Source organism: Helianthus annuus, chromosome 3 (assembly GCF_002127325.2).
Source record: "Helianthus annuus cultivar XRQ/B chromosome 3, HanXRQr2.0-SUNRISE, whole genome shotgun sequence".
NCBI lineage: Eukaryota > Viridiplantae > Streptophyta > Magnoliopsida > Asterales > Asteraceae > Helianthus > Helianthus annuus.
The window spans coordinates 26,279,302-26,305,953 of record NC_035435.2 but is presented as its reverse complement, the minus strand read 5'-3'; the positions used below and the strand labels follow the sequence as shown (position 1 = coordinate 26,305,953).

The 26,652-nt window shown below is 37.6% G+C and overlaps 1 protein-coding gene across 1 annotated transcript; it reads right to left on the bottom strand.

Annotated features, from left to right (window-relative positions):
- Positions 1 to 1,745: 1,745 nt before the first annotated feature.
- On the bottom strand, positions 1,746 to 3,834 carry LOC110928819 (CBL-interacting serine/threonine-protein kinase 6). Its single transcript, XM_022171859.2, has 2 exons — positions 2,928 to 3,834; positions 1,746 to 2,582 (listed from the first exon to the last, which is right to left on the bottom strand). The coding sequence occupies exons 1-2, from the start codon at positions 3,505 to 3,507 to the stop codon at positions 1,873 to 1,875; spliced, it is 1,290 nt and encodes a 429-aa protein (XP_022027551.1). The 5' UTR covers positions 3,508 to 3,834; the 3' UTR covers positions 1,746 to 1,872.
- Between the last annotated feature and the right edge of the window lie 22,818 nt (positions 3,835 to 26,652).

Here is a 26,652-nt window from a genome sequence, read left to right as displayed (position 1 = left end):
GTCTTTTTGAGTTTTCCTTCAATTTGTATGTTTAGTATGTTAAGATTATTTGTACAAGAACTTTACCCTACCTTTATAAAACAATAATTAAAGATATTTTTGTAATTTTTCACACACTTAACTGAATTACTTAACACCCATTCATTGTAGGGACTATCCTAGTAAAAATTTGTCAAACCATAGGGAACATACACGCTATTTTGAAAAGGTAGGTACTAAAGGTGAAAAAATAGAAAATCACAAGGATCATCTGGCAAATAACTCTAAATTTTATCAATAACTGAGTTATATAAAAGATATTTAATTTGTTAGATGCGAATAAAACTTATATCGAGATGTAGACTAAGTTGACATCTTAAATTTAAATTTATATAAAATCATATGTTAAAATTAATAAAAATAAAGTATCATTTAATATAGGCAAATTGAAGATGGTAAAACAACTGTATAAAATTATTATACTTATACAAGTTTAGTCTCTCGCAATCTAAATTTTTATTCTTAAACAAAATTTTCAGAACAAATAGAATCTCAAGAAAAATTGGTTAGCATGTCATTGTCATTAAGCAAACATGTATTAGTTGAGTTGTTTGCATTGAATATGACTTCTAAATTAGAAGTAAACCAAACCATTCAACTTGTCACATAAAACAAACTACCCCATACTTTGTCGGGTCCTTGGCCCCTCTTGCCTATCCTTTTCTTGTATTTTCCAATCACTTTGATTATATGTTTTGAACTTTTTGTATGTATCAACCATTCAAGATTAGGTAAGTGAGAAATGAAAGGTGAAATTCTTGCATTATTAACATATCCAAATTGCTACAATATCAACCGTAGATGTTATCTCATTACCTAGTCATATTGATTATGACCTAACGACATTCGACCTCCATATAATGGCCTATAGGTCACACACGTGAATGAAAGAGACACTACCCACCATCAGATTGATAGAGTTCAAGAAACTAACTTCCGTCCCACTCAATCAAATTGGTTCAACCCCAAGTGATACAAAATACAATGTATTAACATATCAAATCAAATAGTATTAATGTGTCTTAAACTCTATTTCAACAAATCGTTAACAAATTAACAAGTATCTCAAATCAGTGGCGGATCTAACCCAAAACTTCAGGGGTATTCTTTGTATAAAAAAATAAAAATTTTACACTAGTAGACATAGTTGAAGGGTATTTTTACACTACGGAGACAGAATTACCCCTCCTTATACATTGGCTCCTCCCCTGCCTCAAATTATTGATTTGTTATCGATTGAATAATTGCAATTAAGTAAACAACAAAAATCATCATTAGATAAAAAAAGTTACATAAAGTGCATGACAAGATTCAAAACCCTACAAAAGGATACAAAGTCACATGAATAATATCCCATAATCAAATTCTAATCTCGAAATTATTACATCCAAAACATAACACATGTTGATTATGATCTTGTGACATTCCACCTCCATATAATGGACCATGGGCCACACACTCATCAAGTGAATGAAAGTGACTACCCACCATCACATTAACAAGAGTTCAAGAAACTTGACTTTTGTACAGCTAAATAAATTTGGCTCAACCCCAAGTGATACAAAAATGTATTAACAATTCAAATTGTATTTCCAACAAACTTTTAAAACAATTAATATGTTTAAGTACCTCAAATTATTATTTTATCATCAACTAAACAACAAAATTCATCATGAACCAAAAGTTAAATTAACCATACACTAGGATTTAAAGTCACATTAACAACAATATTCCATAATTAAATAAATTCTAATAACAAAATGATTCAATTAAACACATAACACATACATGATAGAATTAAATTTAAAAACACTTAACAACAATATGATTAAATCATGCAGGAAAAGAGTGACCAGCAGCAGATCTCCAAACAATATCTCTAAGAGCTGGCCTAAGCTCCTTGCTACAGAACTGATTATACTCCAATGTATCACCACTAGACTTCTTCACTTCCACCACCAGAAACGACGGCGTTACTGCGAATATCTCAGCCGCAATCCCTAACTTCCCTTTTCGACCGTTTTCACGTCCCTGCAGGCGTACACTGCTTTCGTCCCCGCTCTTTCTAACGCTAAACTTGGACGATTTAGCCACTTCCTCCAGCTTAGACACAACTGCGGTCGCAGGCTCTGTGGTTGCAAACCTCATTTCCTCCTTTTGTTCTCTCTTCTTCTCCTCAAACAACGGGGACAAATCGAACCCTTCGGATAATGAAATGATGTGAAATGCGTTGAGGGATTTCGCTTCGAGTCCTTTCGATTGTATTACTTCGTCTTCTATTGAAAACTTTGTGTTTTTAGGTGCGGATTTTTTGAACCATGGTGATTCCATGATTTTTGAGATTGTGATACGTGTGCTTGGGTTTGGATCTAACATTTTTGTGATTAAGCGGCGTGCGTCCGATGAGAACCATGGCGGACACTTGAAATCGCCACGGTAGATCTTTCGATACATCGCGACGATGTTTTCGTCTTGGAATGGTAAGAATCCGGCGAGAAGGACGTAGAGGATCACTCCACATGACCAGATATCTGCTTTCGCACCTGCAGATATATAATATATTAGTTAGAATTTATTGTAATTTTAACGTAAATTATATAAAATATTTTAGTTAAAAGGTGTAAACAAGCTGAGCTAATCCTGAGCTCAGCATTGCCTTGTTTAGGCTTTTATTTGTAAAGCTCTAACTTTGGCTTTTAACTAATTTTTCAACCTCAAGCTCGGCTCGGGCTCAACTCGTTTATTATGTATTTAATTATTTTGTTATATATTTTGATAACTATATTTAAGTATATTTCTAACTATAACTTTACATAAAGTACAATATGTACTGTTTATTTGTAAATAGCTGTCTAAATAACAATTAGAATAGATATATGCAAACATACCGTCGTATCCTTTCTTTCCGATGATCTCCGGTGCGACGTACGCTGGAGTTCCACACGTGGTGTGCAACAACCCATCCTGTCGGAGATGATCACAAAACGCGCTCAATCCAAAATCCGTCACTTTCAAATTACCTTCATCATCCAGCAACAAGTTTTCCGGCTTCAGATCTCGGTGATACACACCACGACTATGACAAAAATCAACAGCCGATATCAGCTGCTGAAAATAACTCCTAGCAACCTCTTCCCTCAACCGCCCTTTCGCAATCTTACTAAACAACTCACCGCCTCGAACAAGCTCCATAGCGAAATATATCTTGGATTTACTCGCCATAACCTCATACAACTCAACTATATTCGGATGCTTCACCATTTTCATAACCGAAATCTCTCGTTTGATCTGATCCGTCATTCCAACCTTAATAACCTTTTCTTTTCCAACAACTTTCATCGCTACGTTTGTACCCGTATGCAAGTTTTTCGCATGGTACACTTTTGCAAATGTACCATGCCCGAGCTGGCGCCCCAGCTCGTACTTGCTGTGTAAAACCCCATTGTTTTTGTCGTCACTCGCCGCCATGTGTTGTTCTAGGCAATGCTTCAGATTAATAAAAGTAAAAACAGAATAAAACAAAAACAAAATTAATCGACGCTGTCGAATTAAATTTAGAGTCGGGTGAATCTATCTGGAGATTGGTTCACCCGTCTTCTACGTGTTTTCGGTGGCAGTTTCTGCCGCCAATTGGACGTTTGGTCCTTCCTTGGTTAGACAACAACGAATCTCCTCTCATCTCTCTGCATTCCCTAAGTAGAAGATGAAGTCGCTCAAAGCTAGTTTTTGCAATTTAGGGTTTGAAGGAAATGTGGGATTTTATAGAGGGTTATGGAGGGGGGAATTACGGTTTTGTCCTTGAGATGAGAGTTTGATCTAACGGTTGTGAGTTGAGCTTTGTATCTGACAGAGTCGCTATCGGTTGGACACGTTACGAATGGTGATACGATGAATATATAGGTGATTGAATTTGCTTTTGTTTTATAGATCGAAATCATTGGTAATTTAATAATCAACAAAATATACAAAATAACTATCACATGACTGAATATACAAAATATAGATGCTAAAAATTTAAGGGTAAATTACCCTTTTCGTCCTTTATGTTTGTATCAGATTGCAATAGATAGCCTTTACCTTCAATAATTACAGTCACGGTCCTTTATTTGAAAAACCCATTACACCCTACGTCCTTTAACACTAACCTAGTTAAAATTTTCAGTTAAATTTAAACATAGTTTCACTCGTTTGTTTATGTAAAAAACCCTATCTCTACAGTTTCTCTTCAGAATAAAAGGAAAAGAAAATCCGTTATCACGGTAAACTAAAGGTGTAAACGAGTTGAGTTGCTTTTGATCTACTCGACATTAGCTTTCTAAAGAGTTGAATCGAGTTGAATTTACAAGAACTTTAGTTAAACTGTTGCTCATCTAATAAATGAGCTTTAGTTTCACTACACGTAGTGGTGGAGCCAGATTTATTTTCTTGGGGACTTAACCAAATTTTTAAAGGTGACTGGAAGGTGTTTTTGACAGTAACATAGAATAAAGGGGTTAGCTCTTTTGCTCTTATGAATGAGATGGTTCTAGCCTTTCTAGCAGTTGAGCTTGTTGAGGTTTCTGTGGTGGGTGGCTTTTGTGTAGTGACTGAGTGTTTGAGGGATTCTATCTCGTTGAATAAGGAGGCTAACTATTGGCTTAATTCTTGGTTCAGTTGGATTTGAGCTTTAGGCATACTGGTGACAATCTCCATGAGATTTGAGACCTCAACTCTAAGGTAGTGTTTGGTATATGCAGGAATGAGAGGTGGAATGAAATGGATGATTACGAGGGAATGAAGAAAAAGGTGGTTGGTCAATGGAATGGAATCACCAATTCCAAAAAGCATTCCATTCCCTCAAAATCATTTCATCCACCCCCATGTTTTTTTTTTTATTCTATCCTCTCTTGCACCATTCATCAACAACACCACAACCCACCACCTTCGCCACAATCCACCACCCACCACCGACGCCATCGCCTCACCCCGACAGCCACCGCCGCCGCTACCCACCCTCCACCGTTATCACCAACAGTCGCGACCAACCGCCAACGCCACTCGCTGCCGCCGCTCACCACCATCGTCAACGCCACCACAAACCACCAACGGCCGCCTTGTCGCCACCACCACTCGTCGTCGCCGCTGCACCGCCACTCGCCGCCACCTACCACCGCCACCTATAACCACCCACAATCACTACCACCGGCCACCCCCACCACTCACCGCTGATTTTATTACTTCTTTTTTCTTGCCTACCTAACAATACACAATAGTAATTCATTCCATTCACACATAGTAACCAAATAAGACATGGAATGGTAATGATCCATTGCATTCCCTCGTCCATTGCATTCCTTCATCCATTCCATTACCCCATACCAAACATACCCTAAGCTCTTTTTTTTAATTCTTTGAATTTTTTTAGCATCATACAATTTAATGAATTTTTTGAGCATCAAAGTGTGTATCAGGTAAGGTATTTGAACCTCTGGGACACTCTTTGATGCCCCTTGTTCTTGGTATTGGTGACCCCTAGTTGAATTTTCACTTCTTATGGTTTCTCAGGCCAATAGAAGTTTATCAGCTATTCTTGTAGTGTGGTCTTAAGTATGTTACCACTATCCTCAGAAGTGTGAAGTGTCAGTAGGCTCAACATGAGTAGTGGCAGCCACATCTGCAATCTTAGCATTTGGATTTACCTGAGTTGGATGTGCCTCTTCATCTTGTGGGCTAGGGATAGGTTCCTCATGTTCCTGACCTCTGTTTGTGGTTCAATCTCGATAATTTGTTGGTGAGATTGGTCCATTTTGTGGAACAAGGGAATTCCTTCCCTTTACAAGACTTTGGAAAAAAATTAAGAGTGGTGAAGTAGTAGGCTTTTGTTTTACAACAGGTTCCTTTTGTGAGGAATCTTGAGGAGGTTGGCTGGTTTGAGGTGATGAAGCATGATGTGAAGAAGTAACATCCGCTTCAATTTGTTGAGTTTGTGTTTTAGCCAGGTTCTCGGGCACCTTATCTTCCTGAGTAACCTTTTTGTTGGTTTTTTTATTTGGTTTTGGCTTAAATTTTGATTTTTTTTTCTTCGGGAAGTTTTGTGGTGGATTCCTCAAGGTTGGATTCTTCCAATTCATCAGCATGGGTAGTGGGCTCATGTTGTTGTTTATCCTTGTCAATCAAAATAGTTTTCTCTGGTTCCATCCTCATAAAAGTTTGAAGTTTAAAGAGATTTGATGGTAATCGGATTACCCTTTTTGAAAACATTGTCAGGTAACAACTTTTGAAGATGTGCAATCACTCGCCTAGCATTACATCAAACATTTTGTTTTAGAACTTATATTGAAACCATGTTTTTTGTAAATTATTTTTGATACTTTAAAGGTTTGCCTAGTGAAAATTTCATAGGTAGGATATTGAGTGTGTTATGGAACTTCATTCTATGTACTACTCATTCTTGAAAATCATTGCATAAGGGTATCAAAATAAGGATTTTAGGCTTGCAGAGCATTTATCCTTATCTAAAGTTTGTTTATTTATCCAACCAAGATAGCCTCTCTCGGTTAATTTAGTGTACATGAGAGATTTTTCAAATTGGTCTACCCTGTGTTAATCACCAAGCTCTAGGTTTGTTGTGAGAATCTCAGGTGTCTCTGTCACTAACTTTGTACCGATATCTAACATGATTGAGATAACCTTGCCTGAATCATCCATGATTACCTTAGCATTTTCCCATAAATCTCTTAGGGTTGTCAAATATATGGGTGATTTAACACTAAAAGCTTTAATGTAGGGTGATTAGGTTATCTAAACAATTATTTTGATGATATTGGGGATGATCGGGTGACTTTGCAAGGTAAGGTAACAAGTTATGAGTAGGTCTGATGTCCATGACAGTGATTGATGAAGAGAAATTGAATGTTTTGATGTGCTACCAAGGGTGTAATCATTAGCAGTTTTTCGATAGGTTTGAAACTTCTTTTTCTGGTTAATTTCTCCCTCATAAGTTGGTAGTTTACCATGAAGTTAAGTCAATGATAGATCCTTAAAACTAAGGATGTTTCTTATCACAATAACACTAAATCCCATTTCTCATGTAGAGATCTAAGTAATTTGTGGTTCAATGCATTGTTTGTGTAAGTTAACCAATATTAATTCACTAATTAAACCATTATGCCTTACAAAATGTTGAGTTAATGTTTCACCTTAACATGTCCAGATGTCTCATACTTGTGATTCAATATTCCCCTATTATTTTCAATTACTTTTGTTGTTCCACCAAAGGGTTCCTTCAAGGCACCCCATAACTCTTTTGCATTTGAATAGTGTAACAATCCAACATAGACCTCGTTTACTAGAGCCATAACAAGCATTGCAAATGCTTTGATATCGAGTTCAAATTTTTGGAAATCCTGTTCAGAGTAATTTCTATGATCCTTTGGTTCTTGCACGTTAGGTTTCTCAGTAGTAGGTGCAGTTGGAACATATTGTTCGTACATCACCGATCTCCAACATTCGGTGTGTTGGTTTGACATAAAATGACTCATCTGTCATTGCCAGATATTATATTCATGGCGAACGAGCATTAGAGGTTTTGTTGATGATCCATTGTTGTGAGGATCATAAGATATTGACATATTTGGTGAGTTTTAAAAAATATAAGATAACAGAAGACAAAGAGCTTTAATAGCTAAGTGACAATTTCTCAAAAATCGAAGTCAAAGTTGAATATTAATAAGTTAATTGAGCTCAGAACTTTGTTCTAAATTGACTGTTGGACCGAATTTAGAGATCTAGCTCTAATACAAATTGTTAGGATCTGAGTGTGTGTTTGTGTGTGTTTTTGCAAACTAATCAAACAGTAAATCCAAAAAATAGTGAAAGTGATTAAGATCAGTTAATACACAACAAACAATATGATAAAGGATGAAGTCATCACAAATTTCATTAAATTGAAATTGCAAAGTATAGACTGATAACTCCCCTTACCAATTGCTCTTACTCATACTTTCTATCACTAAGGGATCTGTACTCTTAGTGAAGTATACAAGTGGTAGATTGTTCAACAAGGAATAATCTATTTACAAATGAATGAAAACATTTGGTGATGTCATCATGACAGTGTCTCTAACTAGTCTAACAAAATGGATTCACAATATTCTGCTGAAGAATATAACAAACTGCTGAAAGCCTGAAACAAATAAACAATTGGTTTGGATATAACTACTGGCTTTGTGGGAACTGCTGGTGAATAACCTCACCAACAGTTTCCCCATCCAGCTCATCGGAGAAGCTCCTTTCTCTTGTCTTGATAATAGCTCTTGTATCGGTAGTTTCTAGCCGGATGTTCTATACTTGGAGAGAATCAGCAGCTTGTACTTGTCAAGTTAAATTTTATTCTTCCGCATAGTGCTAGTTAATGCCTGGAGTTTTGGCTTTTAGAATTAGCAGTTCTTTTCAGAACCCAACAAAATTATTTTTAAAGAGAGAAGTGAAAGGAAATAAAAGAAATTGAAAAAAATGTTCTTAAGTTTTATATGAAAAAGAAGTGGAAAGAAAAACAAGGAAATTTTTAATAATCGTCACTCTTAACATTCTTCCAAATGGATGTATTTGAATAAAAAAATGTCCTTCCTAATGTTTTTTTAATTTTCCTCGTAATTTCTTTTCCTTTCTTCCTATTTTGTTTCTTTACATTCGAATTCTGGAACACGAAATTGCATTAATCTTTTCTTTCTCCTACCTTTCTTTTAGCTCCTTGTTTTCCTTTCCCTTCTTGTATTTCGTTTATTAAATTCGGGAACACGACGTAAATTGATTTGATCTCATATGTATATATATCATGTATAAGGAGTAGTCATATTGACAACAACAAAAAGACACAAGGGAGCAAATGAACTAATTTAGCCTTCAAATAATACTGCTCTAAATGTCCTACTTAAATTAGTGTTTGCACTAAAATGTTATTTTGATAAGACAACTAAAACACAACTAATAACCCTCTCATTTATTGGTATGGATAAGACCCATAATAATAAAACATACACTCTTTTCTCTCATTTGCACAATCTAGTTTAGATGATTAAAAACTTCATTTTTATAATCTGTTTAAATAAAACTGGTAGAAATTTACTTGGTACAATTGCTGTTATTGTTTAAATAAAAATGTTACTAATCGATTTTAGGCTATTATAAAAATTTGATTACGTTAGTGTTACTTATATAAATCCAATTATAAGCTCTTAGTTGTTAACATTCATTATATCACATACTCTATTCAATCTTTCAACCTAGATTGAATGATTGAAAGGGTAGCTTTGCCTATTTCCAAACCTCCTTCCCCTATCAATAACTTTGGGATGATGAGATTTACTTGATACGGTTGTTTTTTAAATTAAAGCATTATTAATCGATTTTAGGTGATTAAAAGCATTTTGATTACATTAGTATTATTTACATAAATCGAATTATAAGTTCTTAATAACTTGAGTTGCTAACTTTTATTTAATTACATATTCTTAAAATATTATGGGAGAAGTTAAATTTAGAGGCCATGCTTGGTTGAAAAATAAGTCTACATTTAAATCCATTAGTTGGGTAGATTGGTGTAAATGCCCTCTGTGCATGTTGTAATTGTCTTGTTCTTTGACCCTTTGGGTCGGGGTCATGTTTTATAGTGGCGTTTTGCCCATTTGGGTCGGAGACATTTGTTATTGAAGTTAATTTTCAAAAAAAAGAAAAAAAAGATAGGCTTGGGAGTTAATTTACCTTTCTTTTCAACGGCACTGAGTTAATATGCTTGAATGCCATCCTGAGCTTCACATGGCAGAGATTAAATGCATGAGAGAGGTAGGAACCAATTTTTTTTTTTTTTTTTTTTTTTTTTTTTTTTTTTTTACGGATTAACAAACTCAATCCCTAGCATTTTTAGGGCACCCACTGGACAAACGGAGTACTCCGAGAGTAACCCGAGTCCACCATCAATTCCGGAGAAAACCCGGTAACCCACCCGCCCGTAGGCACGACAGTGAAATTACCGGTAAAACCCGTTTGGCTCAAGGATCCAACCCAGGTTTCCCTGGGTCTTCTATCATTGCCCGCCAGTGACTCACTCTGCACCAAGTGGAAGTCGAACCTGCATCTTTCAAGAGAAATGTAAACCCTCCACCACTTGATCTAGAGATCAAAACAACCAAATTCATTATTTCTGATTAAGCATTTACATAATAATTTTTTGTATGATATATAGTTAAAGTATCATTAATAATTTATAATTATTTATAAGATGTTCAGATATTTATTAAAATAAATGTAGTTATCAAACCGTAATATGCACACACGTATAATACCGAATTCGAGAATCAAACAAATAATCTTGACAACAATTATGTTTTTTTTGTTAGTTTGTGACCTGGTCCCCCTCATGTGACTGATTGGAGTGCCCAACAGTGAACAGATTGACCCTCATATTCATCACATATTCACTGTTCACGTCCATCCAAAAAACCAACTCATGGTTAACTTAATAAACAACATGAGTGGAGTATGGTATTATAAAATTGAAATATATCATCACTAAAATAATAAAAATCATTATTAATATAATAATAATAATAATAATAATAATAATAATAATAATAATAATAATAATAATAATAATAATAATTAATTTTCAGTTAAGCATAATAAAACAGTGAAAACGTGTCACTTATTACATATTTATAAGACCTACCGTACTGGGGCGTTTTTGCCCCCTGATACCGCCCCAAAACGCCGGATCACGCCGGCACCTCCACTACACGTGGGCGTGTTTGGCTCCTTTTTGGTTTAGGTGTGGTATAAAAAACGCCGGGTGGGGGGGGGGGAAGTTTGGCCAATGAGATTTTTTATTTTTTTTAATACAAAACATAATGCCCAATAATGCCACATCCTCATTACATCCATTTTAGAAAACGCTCAATAATGCCCATTGCTGACTGGGCTGCCACATGGCGTAAAACGCCCAAGGGTGAATCATGCTCACTACACATGGTCTAAATAATATGATATTGATTTTTGTGTTATTGTTCAGATAATTTAGGGTGTACAGTGTGGGCGGCAAAGAGGAGCGACAAAGTGGGTTTGCCGAGCGGGAACACTGCTACCGACCCCCTTTACCGATCGGCGAAGTTTGATGAACGGGAAAGCTTTACCGATGCGGGGAAGTTGTTTGTGAGAGTTGATTGGCAGCTTTTGATTTATATGTTTTTTTAATAATAGTTTACCTAATCCAAGTGTCTAACCATTGACAACACTTTTCAACATAGTTAAAACTCTTAAGGTTGAATGAAATAACACACTCTCATTGGTTGATTTTGAAGTTTATCACTTTCAAGTGTTTAACCACTCCTTATACCCTTAGATATCTAAGGGTGAACGGAGTGGGGGCGGTAACCCACTTGGTACCGAACCCAACTCCACCGCCAACCTTTTTACCGAGCAAATGTTACCGAAATGGGGGGCATTTTCGGTGAGTGGTCACCGATTCGGTGAGAGGGAGGGAAGGGGGAGAGAGATGGGTGTGTGGTGGGGTCTGTTCCTTCTCAACCAATCACATATTTTTTCTTTTTTTAAATAGTTTACCTAAACCCTATTAGGTAAACCACCGCCAACATTTTTGAGCATTAGCTAAACAAATTAGGTGACTTGACATGGCGCTATGTGATTGGGTGAATTGAGAGTTTACCTATTTGAAATAGGTAACCACTCCCCTCACCCTAACTATAATAAATCATAGGAAAATAAAACTTAGAGTAAAATGGCAAAATGGTCCATGAGGTTAGACCATTTTTGCCACTTCAGTTCAAAAATAAAGCTTTTTAAATATGGGTCCTTAAGATTTCATTTTTGTTGACATTTTCATCAAATTAGCAAATTGAGTTAGAATTTTCTGTTAACTTCTCCTTTTTTGTCGTTTTCCTCATTTAATTAAATTATATTATGACATAAAATGACGATTATACCTTTCATTTAAATGAGGAAACCGACAAAAGAGGGAGAAGTTAACAGAAAATTTTAACCCAGTTTGCCAATTTGATGAAAATAACAACAAAAATGAAATCTTAGAAACAGAGATGCCAAACATTTTATTTTTGGACTGTAGTGACAAAGATCTAAACTCAGAGACTATTATGACATTTTACTCTAAAACTTAAATTACTTTCCCACGACTTATTTTCATATTTAAAAACGAACAAGTAAAGTATAAAAACCTAGCAAAAACTATAATAAGAACCTAGCAAAAACTAAAAGTCTATAATAGATCAGATCAATCATATTGAAAATTGTTGAAAATTATAAATGAATAAAAACAAAAGAACATATATTTGACGTCATTAAAGCGTATATAATTCTGCAAGAGAGCAAATGAGCCCACAACTTTAAGTAGACAGTTTTTGTCACGTCCTTATCTCCCTTAATAATTTCACATGGACATACGATCTCTCAAATCGGGCTATATGCTGCCTTTAAATTATTTAATATATCTTTAACCATTCTTCATTTTATTTAAATTATTTAATATATCTTTAACCATTCTTCATTTTATATATGACCCATTTGATCTGCCACCGTTTTAAGAGAGAGGTCTAGTTGGAAACCATGAGTAGCAAAGAGATCGAAATATATCTAAAATATAACAACAAGAAAAATAGAATATTGTAGTGTTAAACTAGTGATCGTTTAAACAACAAAACTTTGTTTTTCTTATTAAATAGGATTTATCTATAAAATAATGTGTGCTTATATCAAATAAATAGAGTTCTAACTCCAAATGCACTAATGCATTTTACACATATAGGCTATGAGTGAGAGGAAAGTGTATATTGTTAGATGTGCTGAAGTGTGGTAGCAGTTCTAGACTGACTTTGTTGTGAGGTTTCCGAATGAGTAAGCAAAACTTTTTTTAGCTCACTCGGTACTGGCACATGTCTTTTAAGAGGAGGTGTCAGGTTCAAACCTATGTAAGGGGAATATTTGGTGCAAATTAGAGAGCGTAATATTTGCCGTTTCAAAAAAAAAAAAAGGTAAGCAAAACCAAAATTGTTTGTTTATTGCCAGCGAAATAGCAGGGGCGGCTCTAATAGTGTGCGAGGAGGACTTCCGCGCAAGACCCGTAATTTCGAGGGGCACGAGATTTTTTAAAAAAAAAATTGATACATATGAAATTTAAAAAAAAAATTGTAAACACATACAAATCCAATATAGAGGCCCATTATCAAATACTTTTTTATGCTTTATAATTTAGCTTACTTAACATTAGGTTTATTGGGTCCAACCCAATACTGATATGATTTTAAAAATAAAAAATAAAAAAGACACGGCTGGAAACTGAAAGGGCGGATGACTGAAGAAGACGTTGGAAACACTGAACACCAGAACCTGTATGCGCTGGAAAGTGGAAACACTGAACTGCTGACGACGGCTGGATTGCTGGAAACAGAGTAAATTATTACTTATATATTGTTGATCAAGCTATAGCTTCTTTAGAGAAACGATTTGACCAATTCAAATGGTATGAGGGGTTATTTTGTTTTTTGTTTCCATAGAAATTGAGGAATATTAAAGATTGTCACACCCAGGCTTTTGCGGAAGCGTGGGTTTATTTGGTATGACTTCTTAATACCATAGCAATTATCATAACCATGCTATATGAAAATAAAACACATGATGTTCATCCATTCATCAAGTTTTTTAAAGTAAAACACAACAACATTGTTTTAAAAAGTCGACACATAAAAAGAAATACAACCATGACATAATGAAAACATGTTCATACGATAAGACAAAAGACTTGACTAAAAACACAGTTTAAGACTTGTAACCCGTCTAGGCAAAGGTCACACTTCCTAAACTCGGATGACATCATTATTCCTACGCAGCTTGACGTGATGCATACCGTGCCAGATCCACTAATTTCCTGAAATACATGTAGTTTGAAAAATCAACAAAAGTTGAGCGAGTTCATGTAAAAGTGAGTATGTATAAACCGTTAAAGTATGTATAAAAGTCCTTGGTATGTAGCAATAAGGAAAAAGAGATCACCAATGGGTTGCAAAGCCACTGATATGTGTGAGAAAGTGCAGGGAAACTCAAACCTAGCAAATTTGTTACCGGGCTTCGGCTGGAAGACACAGTCACCTCTATGGGCCGCCCCGGCCTCACGGGTGTGGGCTCGCTACACCCAAATAGATCTATCACTCTTGTGTCCCTCGGTCCTAACAAAGAGGATTAATGGCCTCAAGTGTTGTGCCCACCCCTCACATGATCTAGTAGTATAAACCCTCCCTATGCTAACCATACCATGTATATAAATGTTTGTAATAATTGTCGCATGTATTTCACCCCCGAAGTATAAAACTGAAAACAGTAAAGAGAAAAGGGGGACATGAACTCACAGAAGTGCGTATCCAGAAACGTCAGTCTCCAACTCAATCTGCTGCGTGACGACCTACACGTACTAATGTCTATTAGACGGATGGCCGTGCCTTGGCTTAGGGTTTAACGTTCTTGGAAAAATAGTTAGGTAACTATTTCGTATTCGCACTTCTAAATTATTTTATAAGTATATTTCCTTCCCAAGGATGGGGTTTTTATACATGTACACGTTATAATTCCGAAAATATATTTTTAAGTCTCACTTGAAAAATATATTTTAATCACTTGTCTAAAATGTTTTAAATTCCAAAATATATATATTTTTCCCAAAAATATTATATTTTACTTCATTCATTTTTCAAAATAATACTTATCAAAATATACATATAAGAGTATTTTTTCAGAAATACTACATAAGTTACGTTTTAGCGTGTCGCGTTGTAACAATACTTGTGTAATTTAAATATTTATTTTGTGAGAGCGTTGGTATTATTTTGGAGTCGTAATTTCACAGTATTTTCAAGTTATATTATTTTTATCCTAAAAATAATATATCTAGTGCACACAATAAACAAACAATCACACAAGCGTTTTATTATAAAATATATATTCTAAATAGATATTTATCAAATTTTATTTACGAAAATCAACCTCCGGCACTTGGTAATCAACCTCCGGCACTTGGTATTTTTGTAATAAAAATCATGGCAAAGTTTATTTTGAAAACCAAGTTAAAAATATATATTTGTAAACGCTTGTTAGAAAAATATTTCTAAGTGTTGTAATTCTAGAAAAAATTCGCCACAGTTTCCTCTGTAAATGGAGGTGTCTATGCTTTTTAGCATATCATTTTCTTTTGTAAAATCATTCAAACAATTAACAATCAACAATATACAATCTTTGATCACCAACCTTAACAAAAATAAACATGAACCATAAACTTGTGAACTTGAAAGTTTGCAAAAATATGTAGTAAATTGCTAACATATTTAGTAGGTCTTGTTATCTTTAAAAATATGATTAGTTTCTTAAAAACTTTATTTTTAAAGAATGTGTATTTTCACAACTTCTAGTCATGATTTACAAAAATATTTCTTTGTTAAATTTTCTTTCTACACAAGTGTTCCTACACTTGTTTACCCACTAAAAATGTGTTTAGTTCATACAAGATCCGGGTTTTAATAAAACTTCTTCCTTTCACTTGGTTCTTTCGAAAAACCGCTCATAGATCTTTAGATCTACAAGTTTACAATTTTATTTTTCAAGAAAACTTTTATTTATTCAAGTTCAAGTTCATGTGTGGATGGTTTCATCATCCTTCATATCTTTAACCTTTACATCTTGCTAGTTCATGTTCTTAAACATGATCTAGCAAGTCTAGGTGATGAACCATCTTACTTCTACTAACAAACAACAAATATTCGGCATCACAACACAAGATCAACATGATTTCAACATCATTTAACACTACTTCATCTCTTTATCCACTCTTCATCCTTTATGTTCAAGATTAGTTTAGGTTCTTTAGAGTTTCTTAACATTTTATCATTCATTCAACTATTAACCACTAAAAACAAAAACAAGATGAAGATTTGAAGCACTTACTACTAGCACAAGGCTAGGGGAGAAACAAAGCGTAAAAGTGGTGGATAAAAGAAAACAAGAGCGGTCCTTGAGCTTCCGAGTGCACCAAGCTTACTTGTTGAACCTCTTGCAACTTTGTATGTATGTAGATGGCTTGGATGAGACTTGATGGTGGTGGTATGGTGGTGATAGGTGGTGGCCGTAAGTGGGGAAGAGAGGAAGAGGGAAACTTGAGTTTGTTGGGTGTTTGTGAAATGAATGATGGTTATCTAGTGTGCTTATTTATAAACCAATTCCAACATAATCCATCATGTAATGTGCCTCTTTAACCACAACATAAACCAATAAAATAATCAAAAGAAGTGTGGGGATGTCCCCACACCATGTAACCGTCGAAGTGGGGGGGGGGGTAGGGGGGTTGGGTTGTAATGATAAGGTTACCAGCTAGTTATGTTTGAATGATATAGTTAGCATATTGTTGTGTGTTATATAATATGAAGTGTGTTAGGGTGTTCGGGGACCCTAACTAGCTCAGAAAAGTGAAAACAATGTGTTTGGCAATATTTTTATGTTCCGGGTAAAGTCCGGGTGTTCGGTTGGATGTTGATCCGCTAAAGTGCTAAATTAGTCTTTAAAGTGTCTTTTATATTATTTTTAGTGACACATTAAATTCCCAACACTTTGGAAAGTGTCTAGGACTATTTTACCAAGTTTTTATACTTTACTAGCATTGTTAAATGCTGAATTTTGGTATTTAGTATAGAATTCTGCACTTTAAGTATGTTTTAGGCACTTCCGGTCACCATAACTATCTCCTAGTGACGCAGTTTTATGATCCTCACCTCCCTACACTCCCTACTAGTGTAATATTCTATTCCTGGCTCATACTGGCCTCAAAAATATTGTCTGTCTAGGTGCTAGCATTGTCAGCATGTCTTTATGGTTATCCGCTCACTGTACTAACTGTGCTTTGTGCATCAAGTTTGTCACTATTGTTTGTGTATAATAAATGGAGTGACAATAATAAAGTGTGATGCATGAGTATGTATGTATCAGAAAACAGAAAGCAGTTTAATCATAATTGTAATCAAGCACAGTAATTAAGCACTAATTAAATATTAATTAATTTGTACGGATACCTGGAATTGTGAGGGTTGTCACATTCTCCCCCCGTTAAGAGAATTTCTTCCCGAAATTTTAGGTTCTGCTTCTGGTTGCAGGGGTCTTGGGAAATAAACGGGGGTATTTTTCTTTCATACGATCCTCACGTTCCCATGTGAATTCTGGACCATGTCTTGCATTCCATCGAACTTTGACGAGCTTGACACTACTCCTGCGTGTTTTGTTAATCTTCCAATCCGTAACCTCAACGGGTTCTTCAACAAAGTGGAGCGTGTCGTCGATATGAATTTCGTCAGCAGGAATGACAACTGTCTCATGTGTTGGACTCTTCTTTAGATTTGATACATGGAAAGTATCATGAACACCATTAAGCTCAGCAGGTAAGTCCAACTTGTATGCTACAAGCCCAATCCTTTGCAGGATTCTGAATGGGCCGATGTAGCGCGGATTCAACTTTCCACGCATTCCAAAGCGTGCCACACCCTTCCAGGGTGAAACCTTCAACAAAACCATGTCTCCCACCTCGAATTCCAGAGGTTTCCTTCTTCGGTCCGCAACACTTTTGACGATCGCGAGCCGCCTTGATGCGTTCTCGGATCTGTGCAATCTTGTCTGTGGTTTCCTGGACCACTTCCGGACCAACTAATTGTCTATCACCTGCGTCAGCCCAACAAATCGGTGATCGACATTTGCGTCCATAAAGAGCTTTGAACGGTGCGGCTTGAATACTTGCGTGATAACTGTTATTGTATGAAAATTCGACCAATGGTAGGTGAGTATCCCAACTTCCACCTAAATCCATTACGCAAGCTCTCAGCATATCTTCGAGAGTCTGAATCGTTCGTTCACTCTGTCTATCAGTTTGCGGGTGAAAAGCCGTACTCAGGTTCAACTGAGATCCAAATGCTTCTTGAAAGGATTGCCAAATCCTTGACACAAATCTTCCGTCTCTATCAGAGATGATTGAGAGAGGCACTCCATGATGTGCAACGATCTCTCTCATGTATATCTCAGCTAATTTGCTTTTGTTGTCTTTCTCTCTGATGGGCAAGAAGTGCGTAGATTTCGTCAACCGGTCTACTATTACCCAAATAGTATCATGACCTTTGGGCGTTCTTGGCAATTTTGTTATGAAATCCATTGAAATATGTTCCCATTTCCATTTGGGTATTTCAGGTTGTTGCAGTAGACTTGAAGGCTTCTGGTATTCGGCTTTCACTTTGGCGCACGTTAAACATTTGCTAACATATACGGCAACATCGCCTTTCATCCTAGGCCACCAGTAGAAATCCTTAAGGTCTTGGTACATTTTATCAGCTCCTGGATGAATTGAGTACCGTGACTTGTGAGCTTCATCGAAAATGACCTTTCTCAAACCACCAAACAGAGGAACCCAAATCTGTTTCATGAAACATAAAGTTCCTTCCTCGTTTGGTATCAACTGCTTCTCCACCCCACGGAGATATTCCTCCTCCATATTCCTTTCTTTAAGAGCTTCTCTTTGCGCGGCACGAATGCTCAATGAGAAATCTGTCTGGACAATCATTTCCAAAGCCCTAACCCTTATGGGCTTGATCCTTTCCTTCCGACTTAGGGCATCAGCGACCACATTCGCCCTCCCTGGATGATACTTGATCTCGCAGTCGTAGTCGTTCAGCAGTTCTACCCAGCGTCTTTGTCTCATGTTAAGCTCCTTTCGGTCAAATATGTGTTGCAGGCTCTTATGATCCGTGAAAATTGTACATCGTGTACCATACAAATAATGTCGCCAGATCTTCAACGCAAATACCACCGCGCCTAATTCCAAATCATGTGTGGTATAATTTTTCTCATGAACCTTCAACAGGCGTGACACGTATGCTATAACTTTCTGTCGTTGCATCAACACACAACCCAAACCTTGACACGAGGCGTCACAGTATACCACGAAATCATCTGTTCCTTCGGGTAGCGATAAGATCAGCGCATTGCAGAGCTTGTCCTTCAACAACTGAAACGCTTCTTCTTGTTTGACTCCCCAATCAAACTTCTTGTCTTTCTGAGTAAGGGAAGTCAAAGGTTGAGCGATTTTTGAGAAATCCTCAATGAACCTTCGATAGTAACCAGCCAAACCTAAGAACTGTCGAATCTCGGTTGGCGTCTTTGGAGCCTCCCAATTCTTTATTGCTTCGATCTTTGTTGGGTCCACTTGGATTCCATCTCCATTAACCACATGTCCAAGAAATTGGACTTCACGCAACCAGAACTCGCACTTCGAGAACTTGGCATACAACTTCTCCTTTTTAAGTAGCTCCAAGATAGCTCTTAAATGCTGTTCGTGCTCATCTTTCGTCTTCGAGTAGATCAAAATATCACCGATGAACACAATCACGAACTTTTCAAGGTATGACTTACAAACTCTGTTCATCGGATCCATAAAAATAGCTGGCGCGTTTGTCAACCCAAACGGCATCACCAGGAACTCGTAATGTCCATATCGAGTTCTAAAAGAAGTCTTGGTAATACTTTCCTCTTGAATTCTCAGTTGATGACAACCTGATCGCAGATCGATCTTTGAGTAGAAACTTGAACCTTGCAGCTGGTCAAATAGGTCATCAATTCTCGGCAGAGGATATCTATTCTTGATAGTCAACTTGTTCAATTCCCGGTAGTCGATACACATACGAAAACTACCATCTTTCTTCTTGACAAACAAAACTGGAGCTCCCCAAGGCGAGAAGCTTGGTCTGATGAATCCCTTGTCTAACAGCTCCTGGAGCTGCGTCGACAACTCCTGCATCTCCAAAGGCGCAAGTCGGTAGGGTGACTTAGCCACAAGCGCGGCGCCTGGAACTAAGTCAATGTGGAACTCAACTTGCCTTTGAGGTGGCAATCCTGGCAAGTCTTCTGTAAAGACTTCAGGATATTCCTTTACAATTGGGATGTCTTCAATCCTCGGCTCAGCAGCTTCTTTATCCATGATGTGTGCCAAGAAGGCGACACATCCCTTCCGTAAACACTTTCGAGCTTTCAGACAGCTGATGATTCTCAGAGGTGTATCACGCTTCTCTCCGTGAACCACGATCGTTTCTCCATCTTCTATTGGGATGCGAATGGTCTTTTCGTGACAAACAATCTCGGCTTTGTTGCTTGACAACCAATCCATCCCTACTACCACGTCGAAGCTTCCCAACTCGACTGGTAGTAGATCCAAAGTGAACTCGCGTTCTCCCAGCTTAATTACGCACCCTCGGACAACTTCATTCGCTTCAACTAGCTTTCCATTAGCTAGTTCAATTGAGTACGGAACGTCTAACTTACTAGCAGTTAACCCAAGCATATTCTTAAATTCTAACGATACAAAGCTATAGTCAGCACCAGTATCAAACAGAACAGATGCAAAGCGTTGATTTATAGGGAACGTACCAGTGACAACGTTGGGATCCTGGCGCGCTTCCCTTGCTCCAATTGTAACACCTCGAAATTTTGTGTCCAACAATGTGTTAACACGTGTCGTTTGTTTACACGTGGCATTGATATTAAATAAAGGACTAATTTTGACAAACCTTGAATGTATGTAAATTCGAGGGTTATAGATGTCAAACAAGGGTAAATATACTGTATAGTAACCCTAAATGATGCTTGTACCTTCAAACGAATAAATCATGGGTCGTACGGAAGTGAAACGCGGAAGAAAGTGAGAGATTACAAGCTACAGGGGTTAACTGTGTCAACATGTTTAATAACACCTCTGAGTGACCCTTTAACGCTCCCGAGGCTTTGTAGCAGTATTATACGCTCACTAGAACATATTGTATAAATTCCGCGAAGTTCCGTTTTAAAAACGAGAAAGTTATAATCAAATTCGTATGAGAAGGGTTAAAAGCGTCAATAATGAAAGTTAAGACTTTCTGAATAATTAATAAACTAACCAGGGACTTAACAACGCGGGTAAATAACACGAGGTCCTTAGTTGTAATTAACCGAGGGCCAAACCGCAAAGTTACCCCTTCAAACCCGAAAGGTCAGGTAAATCATTACGAAAGATTTCGTTATTAATTACCGGATTCTGATAATCATTACAAAAGATTTAAAATTTCTGGAAATCTAACCTCTCGCGACCCGCGTGAAGATTCGGGTTAAGTTGAGGCGGGCCGCGAGCCACCTCTTTTACACGCCTGATATTTGAATCTCAGGCGACCCGCATTAAAACATGCATGGAACTCCTATGCGGGCCGCGTGGGACGCCCAGATGCAGAATGTTTGGACAGACTTGCCTTTTGAACTTGTGAACGATCATTTGGACAATTAGTGCAGCATGGGTGCCCCCTACACAACCCATAACCCTCTAGGACACATGCCAACCATCCATGATCAGTTGTAGGGTGTTGTGTGATGATCTTGGACCTTGACTTTGGCTATAAATAGCATACTTGTGTTCATAACTTTCATCACAACACAACAACACTTCTCTGGTCATTCTAAAGGCTCTCAAGTGTTCCTCATTGCTCTCTAAGCAAGTCCTAACTTCTGTAAGTTCATAAGATCCTTTGTAGTTCAATTTATGCTTAGAAAATCACTAGAAACCAAACCATCGTAAATACGGTTTGACTTTAAAATAAATCCGAGATGGTTCAGTCTTATGACGAATCAAAGGTAGTTATGAGTTGGTATTAATGTGGGTAATAAACCCCTAAAAGGGTTCCCTCTGATCACCACTCTAACTATGTCAAATGTCGAGTCAAACGTGCACTTAAAAAGTCAACAGAAAGCTATTTTGCCGTTTTATACATAATCTGTAATGTATATGTTATGGAACCTGTTTTGACACTCATAAAACATGATATTAAGTATATAAACTTGTTTACGCTCGTTTGAATCGACCATTTGCTATAATTGACCCGGTTCGGAGCCGAATGTCGCAAAAGTTTGACTTTTGCTTTGACTTCAGTTCTGACCCGTTTTAGTGAGGTATAGATATGCCTTAGGACTCTCTTAGGACCAGGTTACATGTTGGTATAACCCTCTGTGACCGGTTCAAGAGTTATCCGAGTCTTTTGCGCATTTCCGTTAATCGCCTAAAAGTTGACGTAACGGCCTTTTAAAAATAAAACGAGTATTTCGGACACATGAACGGACTATAACCTTGCTTATTAAATTATAAGCATGTCCTTAAAGTTTCACGTCAATCCGAGGTCTAGAATGAGAGTTATGCTAAATAGCGCGATTAAAGTAAACTTTTGTAATAAACGGCGCAATTAGCATAACGCCCATCTAAACCAAGATTTCGTCACCAAAACTTTTACCCACTGTTATAAAATAATATTTTTGGAATTTTAAAGATTTTTAATAATTTTTACCTTGCTCATAACCTGCGGTTATGGCTACGGTTCGGTAAATACCGAATATGCCCTTTTCGGCCAAAACTTGAGTTCTACAAGGTCTTTTGACCCGATTCCAGTTGCTACTGATTTTAAATAATAAATCAAGTATTTTAGACTTTATAAACTGTTCGGGAAACTCAGATTTCCTGTAGAACTCGAAAAGCTCTTTAAAAGTCTTTAAAATGACCGAAAAGCCCCTACGGGGCATAATATCAACTTAAACTCGTTACGGGCATCACGGAAGGTATCCTACTGATACCACAACCTTTTTAAGGCATATTGACTTAGGAAATAAGCGTAAGACTCTCATGGTTAACCGTTTCGCCTATTGCGCGCACGGTTCGGCTTATGAAACTAGTTTTCATAATTTAGCCGATACGGGTCAAATTATATTATTTGGACCCCAAAATCCAGAGTGTGAACCTTGAACCCATATAAAACAAGTCTCTGAACTTGTTTGGGGCAGAATCACATTCCATTCTCGGTTTTCGCCTTTTCGCGCGATTAAACCATATTTATATTCCGGAACCAACCGGTCTAAGCTACGGCCAATACAAAGACCCGTTAGGATTCTAAGAGGTTAATTAAAACCTTCGTTCCAGATTAGGAGCCCAGTAAAAGCTATCGGTGATTTAATCAAACTAAGGAATAATACTTGCAAAGGTAAATACTTTAACTTATTTCCCCTATATGGGCTTGGGTTACGGTATGTTAATACCGCTTGATTGGGCATTTTATTTTTCCATCGCTTAGGTGGTTAATTAAATAATATGATCGGCTCATTTAAACAGTTTTGTTTCTTAAAAGCCTTTGGGGGGTTTAATGACCGTTGTCCCGGATATCCTTGGCATCATTTTACGAAATGGCCACGACCATCGACATCCCGGTGTAGGCGTACACCCGGTATATATTTTCGACATTAAATTAAAAGACGTAGCCGTTGGTTTTTATACTACGGTTTTACGCAATGTGGTGTGTCTATAAATCTTTAACCCGGTACGACCCGGGCTACTGAACGCATAAAAGAACATGTAATACGTTCACAAGATTTTAATAATTTTCCCAAGTTATAAAAGAGTTTGTGCCTTGTGCATTCAAATCAATTTTGATAACATTTTCAAATGTGTCAGTTGAATGTATTTACCAGTGTAAACTGACGTATTTTCCCCAAAAAGATTAAGTGCAGGTACTATACGAAATTGGCTGGTATTAGCTTCCTAAGCATCACGAATAGTCTCGCAAACTCGATGCCGTATCTGAATGAACGATATTTTATTATTTTGATCCGCTGTGGATATATTCGACTTCTGTAATACTTTTGATATTACAACCAGAGGTTGAAGTATATATTTATCTTTAAGCTTCCGCTGTGCATTTATATAATTGGGTGGTTTGACTATATTGTTGCCAACATCGTCACGGTAATCCCCCACCGGGCCCACCGGTGATACACGTGGAAATCGGGGTGTGACACCAATGTTAAACACTCTTCCACGGGCTTAGTTCAGCTTTGGGCATTCCCTCTTAAAGTGCCCAACTTCTCCACAATTGAAACAGCCCGGTCCTCGACCATTACCACCTCCGTTTCCAGCTTGAGTGTTGTTTTGGTTACGATTTCCATTCCCAACTTGATTCGCAACGTTTCCATGGTTTCCATTTCCGCCATTTCCTCCTTATTGGCGGTTTCCATTACCATTCCCATTCCCATGACCTCGATTACCACCACGCCCAACACCAGTTCCGGCCCAACACGTATCCTTCGAGTGGCCGTTCGTTCCACATGACTCGCATTTCCTTAATCGGCACGGGCCAGAATGATGGCGCTGGCACGTATCACACTTGGGCAGAGTACCCATATAACCTTTTCCTTTGTTCTCAACACCGGTTGCAGCTCTGGCCGGTGTGCTTGATTCACCCTTCTTGTTCACATTGCTGGTACCTTGCTTGAAGTTTGAAAATTTCCTTTTATTTTCACCAAACGACTCCACATGAGTCTCTTTCTTCTTCTGCTCGGTAACTGAAAACTTGTTCAATCGAATAGCTTCCTCAGTAAGAGCCACACTGAGATCAATGGCTTCTGTGATTGTTGCAGGCTTGGACGTTGTAACCTTGCTCATGATCTGAGGGGCCAATCCCCAAATAAAGTGCTCAACACGTTTAAACTCTGGTGTGACCATGTACGGCACTACATGGGACAAGTCGTGGAATCTCTGAACATACACTGCAATCTTAGGACCTTCCATTCTTAGGTGCCAGAACTCAGTCTCTAGCTTCTGAATTTCAACACGCGAGCAGTACTTCCTTCTCATGAGCTCCTTCAGCTCATTCCATGATAACGCATAAGCAACAGCTTCACCTAAAGTTTGCACTTGCAGATTCCACCATGATAGGGCTCCATCCAGAAACTGCCCTGAGATGTAGGTCACTTGTTGCTCGGGAGCACACTTGCTCATCCTTAGGACAGATTCAGTCTTCTCAGCCCACCTAACAAACGCAACAGCACCTCCTGTGCCGTCGAAATTCACGGGCTTGCAATCGAGAAATTGCTTGTAAGTGCACCCTGCACATACGTTTGAATTTACAAATGGTATTAGCGAACGTGCTATAAATATCCAAATGTATCATAGTATATCTCAAACGACTTAACATTACCTTTGGGTGGATTGTTATTGCCGTGGTTGTGCGAGATATTTCCACTTGTTTCTGCATGAGAGGCAGCGTATTACGCGATAGCTGCGGCAATGATCCCTTGGAGTTCCGCCTCATTAGTGGGCATGCGCGGGTCATGTCTTGGAGGCATCTTCAAAAAGATGTTTCACGTTGGTCAGGTCGTAGTAAGTAAATAGTATGCATATATAGTAACATCCATCAAGCACATAACATCTCATGTTATAAAATTAAAACAATCAATCCAACAACACATATAATGAGAATACTGCGATTGCGCTATCATAAAATCAAGACCACAATGTAATGTTTACAAGTTTTATAACTGTATCGTACATCAAAAGTGACTAAGGGCCACATCGCTCTTGTCCGAACTATCTAGTCATCTACAACAACCAAAAACTAAACATCAAAAGTCACGACATCAAAAGGCGGTCTTCAAAAAGCTGCATAGTCGGCACAATCGCGTTCTTCTCACCAAAAGCCTACCTGCGTCGAACCAAAATGCCTATGCTGATGGCGGAGGAGGAGGAGGAAAACAAGAGAAAAGCAAGCGATGCATATGTAACTAGTTCTCCTCTAAAGCACGACAGATGCGCAACAAATATGTTATCTGCTGCTCAGATGTCAAGAAACGGACGTCTGAATCAGGGGAAAGTGGACGTGAAGTGTGCGTGTCACACCCCAACCGATGGCGGAATCATCGGGGCATGGCACTGAGCGAAACAGATTGTCCAGAAGTTTCCATAACAACAATCTATATAATCCAGTTAAAGATACGTCCCATACCGTATCCCGAATAAACAAATACATTATTACAGATAACATCCAAACAAGTAATTATGTTCCAACAACTCAGATTTAATTTAATACAAAACATAAATATTGTTCAAATGCTCCTAAAGACCCAGCCTGACAAGATCTACAGACAACTATGCTCTAGTTGTCCTTTCCTGACAGACAACTATTTGTTGGGGGCCTCTAGAGCTTTATTCTAGCCTCGCTTTCCTAGCAAGCAAACATCTTAAACACCTGTCACATACGTTAAAACACAGTCAATACATAAATGTAAAGGTGAGCATACAAGTTTGATATAGCATATAGAGTTCGAATAGTTTACGCATAACCAGCACGTACACAGAGGAAAACGAAGCATGCTAATTATCGACATGGAGCTATCGATACCAATGACTGCGGGTTGACCGTCCGAGACGGTTCACAATACATGATTACCACCGTAATCCATGCAAGTAATTGTCCTTAACAACCCCCATGTGAACGGGTGCTGAGTCCAAACTATAGTACTACGTCGTTAAGGCAGATAGACAACATTCCACGTGTAAACACAATCAACAAGCATTCATTTAGTCACGTAATACATGCAAATCGGTTAGCGTTCAAATAATTGAGTGGTGTGTTCGATAGTGATTTTGATAAGTAACGTATGTAACACCCAAAAGTGCTAAAAGAAAAAAGGGTTCGAGTATAC

What these genes read in the sequence shown, in the direction of transcription:
- LOC110928819 (XM_022171859.2), bottom strand. Translation starts at nt 3,507, where the DNA reads ATGGCGGCGAGTGACGACAAAAACAATGGGGTTTTACACAGCAAGTAC. An exon ending in CGGAAAGAAAGGATACGACG is followed by an intron (nt 2,583 to 2,927) that starts GTATGTTTGCAT and finishes ATATATCTGCAG; the next exon opens with GTGCGAAAGCAGATATCTGG.